The sequence below is a fragment of the Nanorana parkeri genome, unplaced genomic scaffold (assembly GCF_000935625.1).
Source record: "Nanorana parkeri isolate BGI_ZX_2015 unplaced genomic scaffold, ASM93562v1 scaffold217, whole genome shotgun sequence".
In the NCBI taxonomy this organism is placed as follows: domain Eukaryota; kingdom Metazoa; phylum Chordata; class Amphibia; order Anura; family Dicroglossidae; genus Nanorana; species Nanorana parkeri.
In genome coordinates, this window is record NW_017306485.1 from 1,217,448 (window position 1) to 1,227,095 (window position 9,648).

General features: G+C 40.8%; 1 protein-coding gene across 1 annotated transcript in view; it reads left to right on the forward strand.

The window, feature by feature from the left end:
* Positions 1-1,323: 1,323 nt before the first annotated feature.
* The window catches only part of LOC108786587 (epithelial chloride channel protein-like), a 29,830-nt gene continuing 21,505 nt past the window's right edge, over positions 1,324-9,648 (forward strand). The window contains exons 1-4 of the mRNA XM_018555910.1: positions 1,324-1,588; positions 2,683-2,823; positions 4,505-4,652; positions 6,445-6,553. Of these exons, the coding sequence (XP_018411412.1) occupies positions 1,430-1,588; positions 2,683-2,823; positions 4,505-4,652; positions 6,445-6,553 (557 nt within the window). The 5' untranslated portion in view covers positions 1,324-1,429. The remainder of the gene's footprint in view (positions 1,589-2,682; positions 2,824-4,504; positions 4,653-6,444; positions 6,554-9,648) is intronic.

A 9,648-nucleotide genomic window follows, 5' to 3' on the forward strand; every position in this document is an offset into this window, starting at 1 on the left:
AAAGCGGATATCCCCATCTGCTCTAAATAACCCCCTTAGCTTTCCACAGCATAACCTTTTCTCCGATATTAGTGAACCTATCAGTATTTCTTTGGAGGCATATTATTATTATACAGGATTTATATAACACCAACAATTTGCGCAGCGCTTTACAATATAAGTTTAGCATTACAATACAATTCAAGACAAGATGGTAAGGAGGACCCTGCTCATGAGAGCTTACAATCTAAAAGGGTTGAATAAATAAAGCAGTAGAACACGTTCACTTTGCAAGGGAATTTTCACTTAGCTAAATGAATGTGGTGGAGCTGTGCTGACCTTAATCATCCAATCATGTGCAAGCAAAATTCCTATTTTTTTTCCCCATTTTCCATATACGTGATTGGGTATTCTTGACAAAGTGAATTTTCACCATATTCACTAAGTGAAAATTCCCTTTTAAAGTGAAAATTCCCTTGCAAGGTAAACATGCTTTACTGCTTTAGTAAATCAGCATCATAAAGTGAATATACAAACCACATGCTATGGTAGTCAACCGTGGCATCTACACTGTGAACAGCAACTGTGGGGAAAACAGGATATCTGTTAAATCATATCCTCAGGGGCTGTAGGGAAATACCTGCATATAGACTAGTACATAACAGCTTATAGTCAACAGGAAACATGATGCTTATCTGCTCTTGCAAAATGTATGAACAAATACAGAAAAAAATGAGCATGTACTGAAGATCTTCTTGTGCAATACCTAATTTTTTCTTATATTTTATTTTCTGGCTATTTTTCAAATGGTTAGCAACATTTGCAATGATCAATGTACAGAACCATGTGAACATTCATCAATCATCATTCACTGCTTATTTAAGGATACAGCCTTGGCTTTGTAGATTGGATTGCACGTTTACATACATTAGTGAACGCTAACAAGCGGAACAATAGTTAATACATGCAGGTAAAGATTGACAATAGCTTCTAAACTAAGAAGTAAGAAGCACAGCATGTGTTTGGCACAGTAGTCTTTGTATTCAGCTTGTCTCACCCAGGACATTAGGGGTTTATCTGTTCTTTATATTTACTGTCTGATAAAAGTAATCTAATACCCACCATAGTACTTTAAATATAAGATTATTATGGGTGATAATACCACTTTACTGAATGTCCTGGGAGTTAGGAAGTCCACTCTATGCAACACACTTTTTCATAAACAGTTTTACTGAACCGTTTGTGACTCAACAAATTCTGAATTGTGTTAATGTTTGGTTATGCAAAAAGTACCCAATAACAAATGAATTAGTCCATACATTGATTGTGCAACTGTTATCCAATAACAGAAATAAGTAAGCTTAACACAGACGTCAGCTTGGACAGACTGTACTGAATCGTCTACTCAGGACAACTGCCATAGGACAAGTAGAACACTGAAGAGGCAACAATGAACATTGGCGGGATTCTCCTTTTAGCTTCCGTACTTCAGCTGTCACAGTCAGCAAAGGACTCGCTAGTGACGGTGAAAAATAATGGATATGAAGACATGATTTTTGCAATAAACCCGAAGATTCCTGAAAATGAAAAAATCATTGAAAATATAAAGGTATGTACTTTACCTTCTTTATAATGCACAGTAATTATACACATGGCTGGACATGGAGTAAATAGCAACACCGGCATTTGAGCTATTGCCATGCTGGGTGCAGTAATCATTATACAACATTATGATTGTCAGTTTTCTTCCACTCTGGAGCTCAAGAATTGGGATGTAGTTTGACTTTACCAGTGCTAAATAAGGCTCAGAAGCCCATAGGAACTCTTACCAACCAACCAACAAAACTACATCATAACTGCCAGATGTGCAACCCTCATAAACATATAATTATTTTATATTAGATCTAAGATATAATGAGTAGATACAAAAATAGTATATATCCAGCTGACTTATACCTCCTAGCTGTCTCCTTTTTTGAGTCAAAGTGTTAATTCAAGGATTCTCAGTCAGATGAAGCCAAGTGCGTTCCCTGGAATATGGAACTGATGGTTGAGCGGGGAGGGTTTTGGGGACCTTGGATGCAAGGATTGTTTGACCTCATTTTAATAAACCACTTGGATGTATGCAAGGTGCCATTGATTACACATTGCTGTCTGTTATAAGTACCTTTTAGCAATCCTTAGGAATTTGAGCCGATTCATGGTAATTCGAATATATCCTGTAAGTATGGATATTATTTTGGAGATCAGTTAGGTTCTGTATTTTATTTTTTAGGGGAATTACCTTAGTGATCTGACTGGAATCTACAGGCATAGTCTTATGTTTGGCTTCAGTTTTCTTTGTCTCCCTTTCCATAAAGCGACCCATGGCTAACTGGATCACATTACTCTATCTGCATCCTGCTATCTTTGTATGCTGAAAGCACAGGGAAAGATAAACACAACCCCCATGGACAACACAGTATTGAAGTTGTATCAAATTATTTATCTTGTATGGGTCAGTTTACTTGTGAACAATCATTCCACTTCTCATAGTGATCATTGATCCATTTTAATATACCAACTGAGCTGCTGATCAACTTGGTGGCAACTAAGTTATGACTGAGAATAAACAACATAGGATTAATGTTTTATGTATTTATGTCAATAAACACTTTGTACTTACAGTATCATAATATTGCTTTGTGCTTGGTGTGTTTTCAGAAAATGGTGAATGATGCATCTACCTACATGTTACAAGCTACAGAGAACAGATTGTATATTAGAACATATAAGATTTTAATTCCAAATACCTGGACAAGCAAGAGCACCTACGGCAGGCCTAAAAGAGAGTCATATGACAAGGTAAGTTTAGAGACATCATGATAAGTTGATTATACTTTTGGCCTTCGAAAAACATAAGAACATGACTCGACAACAGTTAGTCATACACACGAACATCCCAACTCTCCCGGACGTTCCTGGAGTCTCCCCCAGCTATCCGGGAAGAAACATTTTCTCCCGGAAAGGTTTACTCTGCTATATCCAGCAGAGTAAACCTTTTCCTGACATCGGGGCCACAGGCCGCCATCAGTCAGAGAAAAAAAAAAAAAAAAACCCCCAGCATAGGAATGCATAGCTATATTGCTATTGGCTGTTTCACGTTGCAATAGCCAATAGCAGACTAGCTATTGCACACGCCCACTGCTGCTGTCAATCAGCAGAGGAAGACCTGAAGTTCTCCATCTAGTGATTGACAGCAGCAGATGGCGGGTGCAATAGCTAGCTTGCTATTGGATATTACAAATTGAAATAGCCAATAACAATCTAGCTATTCATTCCTATGCTCTTTTGTTTTTTGTTTGTTTCTGACGGCAGCAGCTGTTGAGCCCGGTTCTGAAAGACCAAGTTGCATCTAAAGCTTTAGACCCTTCTTAATGTATAGAACAGGTGAAAGCAACTAGTATGCTGAAATATATACAATTAGATGTTTATTATTTAGAATGACAAGTTTGTCAGAAGAGGGATTGCCTTTAAACTGGAACTATGTTAAAGGCAAAGTTCACCTTTCTGACCATGATTCATGTTACACCCATATTCTGGGTGTAACATGAAACCTGGACAGATGGCAAAGCTCTGCCCAACTCAGCCACCGAGGCAGAGGGGCCTGTAGTTTGAAATGGAATACAAATGTGGTGAGGTCAGCGCACTTGTAGTCCATTCATTTATCTTTATGTTCCTGTTAGTAAATATGTGTACCTCAGTACAAACAGGGACGGGAGCCAGAGCATTGCATCTGCAATCCACTGATGCACTGCAATGCTTTACTGGCTCAGAGGCAAAACAAAAAAATGAAAAATGCACATTTGTTTCTTATATGAAGAAGTGTGACTTTTTCATTTTTGTTTGAAAAAAGTTGCAATTTCCCTTTAAACCACCATACTGATCCCCACACTGTTCAGCAGGCACTTTTCGGTGCCCATAACTTACTGCCCCTGTTTACATCCCCTGCTCAGATCACTGCTAAAGATCTGCACACAAATGGAATTTCCCCAAAATTAACTCCTGAACTCTGCTATGCACACCGCCCTTGTGCCACATGTGAAAGACTAAGGTCTGGCTGCTCAGGCATCGAGTGCCATATTATAGGAGGGCAGGGGAGCATGCATAGGTGTTACATACTTGAATGCCTTGCATTTTTAGCAGAGCAGCAAACAGGAGTAGTGAGTAAAGGCACCAGAGCATGCCCACTGTATACTGGGTGGAATGGGTTGTTCATGTACAACTGGGAGTTGAGGTGGAGATTTGCAAGGGGCCCTACAATATTTTGTCATAAGAGTACATCTTATATAGCTTTATTCTTGGTATGAAGACATATTAGAGACCAAAGGACGGGTCAGTAATAGTAACAACAGAAGTAAATGATCAGTTAAATTTTATATTAAGACTATGTAATGTAAGTTCCAAATATATGAAGTACTGATTAATACTTTTATACCAAACAAGTAGTTTCTGCTATTATAATTTTTCTCCTTTTCTTCTATAGGCTGATATTATCATAGCTGATCCTTTTACTAAAGGCGATTTTCCATACACCTTGCAATATGGTGGTTGTGGGGTACCGGGAAAATACATACACCTCACACCCAATTTCATTCTAAATGACAAAGTGCTGCCAATATTTGGTCCCAGAGGTAAAGTACTCTCTATGGATATGCACAGTTAAAATGAATGTGTATAAATGTATGTTAATGTTTTAAAAATCTTGTTTCTGTTGATTGTGTGTTTAGATGAAGCACTGAGATTTTGAGGAATGCTGATTTAAGTTTTACTTGCTTAGAAGAAGATTACATTTGTGTATACAGCATCATGCAGGAAACATATAGATCATAGATAAACATGCATACAGAAAAAATGGCATAAACTAGCTTGGCACTACATCACCATCTAGTGCTCAAAAGACATAGTTACATCTCAATATGCTGTTCCATTTTCAACAGTTTCTGTATTAAATTTGTTATTATATATGCAAATGGAGACTTCCATATTTGTTTGTCACATACTCAGCCAATGCTTAATTCTTTGCAGTCCTACACTTAGGTTATATATTATGGTTGCTGCTAAAAATGCAAGTCTATGGCGAAGATTTACTGTAGGCTTTTCACTTAGAATAGGAAATGTTCATTGGGCCCAGTAACTAAGGATTTAGCTTAAATCATCTATTTATGGGCAAGAAACAAATCTTTTTGTTTTCTTTGTACATGAATGAGTATTCACTTTATTTACAAAGCTCAGGGAACATTCATTTTGAACCGTGAACAGTCTCTGTTCCTTTAGTAAATTTGCTCCTATTGATTTAATACAATGCACTTCCTGCAATGCATTCAGGTACCTTTTACCTAACAAAAATGTTAAAAATGACCCTCAAATCATCTCTGAATTGGTGCTGATACTGTCCTTCCTTCTGGAGGGTGGCTACTTTTATTCCCCATGGCCCCTGTGTGTTGTGAAGTAGCCACAGCTCCAAGATCACTCATGTGATCGACTATAATTTTAATACAAATTAGAATACTAAAGAGACTACAGAAAACTACAGATTAATGTAGACATGGTAACAAAATACCATGTCTACATTATGCTAAGAGAATGTATGTGAAGGTTCTCATTCATTCAGGTCATGGTATATCTGTAAAAAAAATAAATCAAGGCCAAGGCAACTGGACTTGCTGTATTTTTCTTGAAGACATTTCGCTGGTCATCCGACTAACTTTCTGAATAATCAATGCACCCCCCTCCCTGCCAAACCCCCACCCTCCAATGGACCTGCTGTCTGCATACAAGTGATCTCTGTGGCATCGCTGAAATCACCTGTACAAAACAAGTGGCGGCTTCCCCGCTATACATTTAGTTCTGCTTGCCAGAAGCAGGGCTAAATGTAGAAAACAAAACTTCCCTGCCCTGTGCCCAGAACGGCATGTCCCAGGCATTGGGCGATAGGGATTCCACACCCCTGCAGCCCCTCTACTCCCTGCTGCCCCGAGGGCAGGCCTGGGTGGCCTTGCGGGAAATCCGTCCCTGCTTGTAAGTATACCAAATGTAAACAATCAAACAATATAATCTTAGATATCCACCGATGGATTACTGTATATGAATTCACTCATTTATATCCATATAGTTATATCAATACATGACAATCAGTCCTATGGGCAGCATGTGACAGCACATGTGCAGCTTTTACTCATTAGGCCCTAATGAAAAGCCATGTTCCCAACAGTCTTGCAAGTAGACAGTTTCTTCATACTGAAATTTTTGGGGAATATTAGTAATAGCAGTAATTACATTTTATGCTGTATTTTAGGGAAGTGCATTAGACAGCAGGATTATAGAGAGAACAGTAAATTAACTGATTAATAACTAAATGCAATGCTGCTTTATTGTTAAATGAAGACAGCCACAAACATTTCCTTGTGTTATGTTTTCCTGCAGGGAGAGTATTAGTCCATGAATGGGCCCACTTGAGATGGGGTGTTTTTGATGAATACAGCACTACTGTTCCATGGTATCCCAGTAATACAGGCAAAATTGAAGCAACCAGGTAAATCTTTGTTATACTTAATGAAAAACTAAAATAGTGGTATCAATTTATTTGTTTCTGTTTATACAATTTAAAATAGATTTGTATTATTTTTATTAATAACATTTTAAGCCCAACTCTGGGCAGAGAAAAAAAGCTATCCTTGCAGTGGGTCTACTACAAGGCTTAAGTGTTTTTACTTACCTGATACCGGCTTCCGTGGCGGTCAGCACCTGCTTCTCTCCCCTCTCCTTTGGATATTGGACTGTCCCTCCGCATCCTCATATCTAATAGATGTGATGAGGTCAGTGGTCCTTAGACCATCAGAGCAAACGTGAGAAGATGCTGCAGGGGGTGGCCTGGCAGCCTGGATGCAGATGGTGTAAGCAGGAATCAGATAAATTAAACAGTTTTAATAGTGTCCCCTAGACATAAACAAGCATTTAACCTTTGCAGTGCAGAGTAGCCCCACTGCACGGGTACGTTTTTTTTGTTTGCTCAGAGATGGACTTTAACATATCACCCATGAGACTGAATTTAAAGAATATATCTCTTCTTCTTCTTTCTCTCTCTCTTGCTGGGGTTAATTTACTAAAAGCAAATGGGCTGTCGAGTTTGCAAGGGAATTTTCTCTTTAGGTTATTGATTGAGGTGACTCTCTGCTGACTTCCATCATGCAATCATGTACAAGCAACAATACTGTTCTTTTTATTTTCCTTGTAAGTGATTCGATTTTGTTTTGCGTGGTGAATTTTCACCTCATTCACTAAATTATTTTGCAAAGGGAACAGACTATTTGACTTTAGTAAATGATTCCCTGTGTCACTTTGATTGTCATTCTACATAGTTTGACAATTATTTTTTTTAGGAATTAGTCTCTGTCTTACAGAAAGGGCGGTTTTTGGTTAATTTTGGCCTTATTCCAAGGTTCAGTAACATATAGCTTTTAGCTTAGCTGCTATGGGCACCTTAACCAAGGAACTTACACTTAAAGGGTATGCCTGCAAGGGATGCGCCGATAACGATAATAGTTTAGATATCTGTGCTGATACCAAATATTTGGGCAAGTAGTAGTACTCGCCCAAATGCTCCCGATGTTTATCCCAATACTGGAACTTCCAGTATCAGGAAGCTGGACCACGAGTCATAACGCGTCGCCCAGCATCCTGATTGTCCGTGAAGCCGACTCTATGCTACCTCATCACTAGGGAGCATGGAGCTGGCTTCCCGGACAATCAGGAAGCCAGGCAGCGAGTCATTACCCACCCCCCGGCTTCCTGGCAGTTCAGGAAGCTGGGCGGCGAGTCATTACACTTCCGGTATCAGTATTTGGTGTTGGGAAATACCAGAAAAAAAATATCAGTACTCGTACTCGATACCGAAAAAACGGTATTGGTGCATCCCTAATATCTGCAATCCATGCACATTTCCCCATGTTTGTCTCTTTAAAAATGTTTCTGCTGAAATTCAGTGAGCTCATAGCTTTTTGTGTCTGTGTTGCACTGAAATCTCAAGCAGTGTTGTCAACCCTTCCTGGTTAAAATCTGGGCAAGTTAGGGAAAGGAGGAAAAGGGAGGTGTTCTGTGGTCCAAATAAGGGGCAAGCATCCATAGTGACAACACTGGATAGATACAGTGCAGTGTGTGACAGGAAATCTGTGACTGGCTAGGTCGCCAGGCAAAAATAAAAAAGAAAAGCCTTAAAGGAGTTCAAAATATTCCGCGGTCAACTGGTGTTTTATAACAAAGTGGGAGGAACTGGGAACAACAGCAACTCAGCCGCGAAGGGGTAGGCCATGTAAAATGACCGAGCGGGGTCAGCGCATACTGAAGTGCACAGTTTGCAGAAGTCGCCAACTGTTTGCAGAGTCAATAGCTACAGACCTCCAAACCTCGTGTGGCCTTCAGATTGGCACAACAACAGTGCGTAGAGAGCTTCATGGAATGGGTTTCCATGGCTGAGCAACTGCATCCAAGCTTTTCATCACCAAGTGCAATGCAAAGCGTTGGATGCAGTGGTGTAAAGCACGCCGCCACTGGACTCTAGGGAAGTGGAGACGTGTTCTCTGGAGTGACGAATCACGCTTCTATGTCTGGTAATCCGATGGACATGTCTGGGTTTGGCGGTTGCCAGGAGAACGGTACTTGCCTGACTGCATTGTGCCAAGTATAAAGTTTGGTGGAGGGGGGATTATGGTGTGGGGTTGTTTTTCACGGGTTGGGCTTGGCCCCTTAGTTTCATTGAAGGGAACTCTTAAGGCATCAGCATACCAAGACATTTAGGACAATTTCATGCTCTCAACTTTGTGGGAACAGTTTGGGGATGGCCCCTTCCTGTTCCAACATGACTGCGCGCCAGTGCACAAAGTAAGGTCCATAAAAACATGGATGAGCGAGTTTGGGGTGGAGGAACTTGACTGGCTGGCACAGAGTCCTGACCTCAACCCGATAAAACACCTTTGGGATGAATTAGAGTGGAGACTGCGAGCCAGGCCTTCTCGTCCAACATCGGCAGGGCAGCCATCATAAATTTTGGGGCCCCTTACACAGCTTTAGGCCTGCTGAGGATTTCGGTGGGCCTTTTGGTGGAAATGTCAAAGGTCTTCCTCCGGTCCAGGCTGTGATTTGCAGTCTCTCTACAGCTTGGAGTCAGTGGTGGAGCGCCAGGGCCTGGTTGCTGCTGTGAGTCTGGTAGAACTGCCACTGACTCCAAGTTGTAGAGAGTGACTACCAATCTCAGCAATACATTAAACAGCAATGCAGAATACTATGAAGCTACATACCCTGTGGTATTCCTCCGGGTTTATTGTCTGATGTCTCCAGGGTCTCAGGAGGGTTTTGCAGGGTTTCAGGGGGGAGTGTGCGGGCTCTCTGGTAGCCAGTGCGGGCTCTCAAGCAGTGTTCATTTCGTCGGCGAAAGTGTTTTGCCCGTTTTTCAGTGATAAACACTAAGGGGTCTATTCACTATGCTGCCGAGGGCAGCCGAGTGAATGACCGATCAGAAGTGAAGTGAGCCTGCTTCGTGTGGCTTCAGGTCAGCCGAACATGCTCAGCATGTTCGGCCGACCCGAAGTGCAGAAGGAGTTCGACTCAGCCGATCCAACATCTGGATCGGCT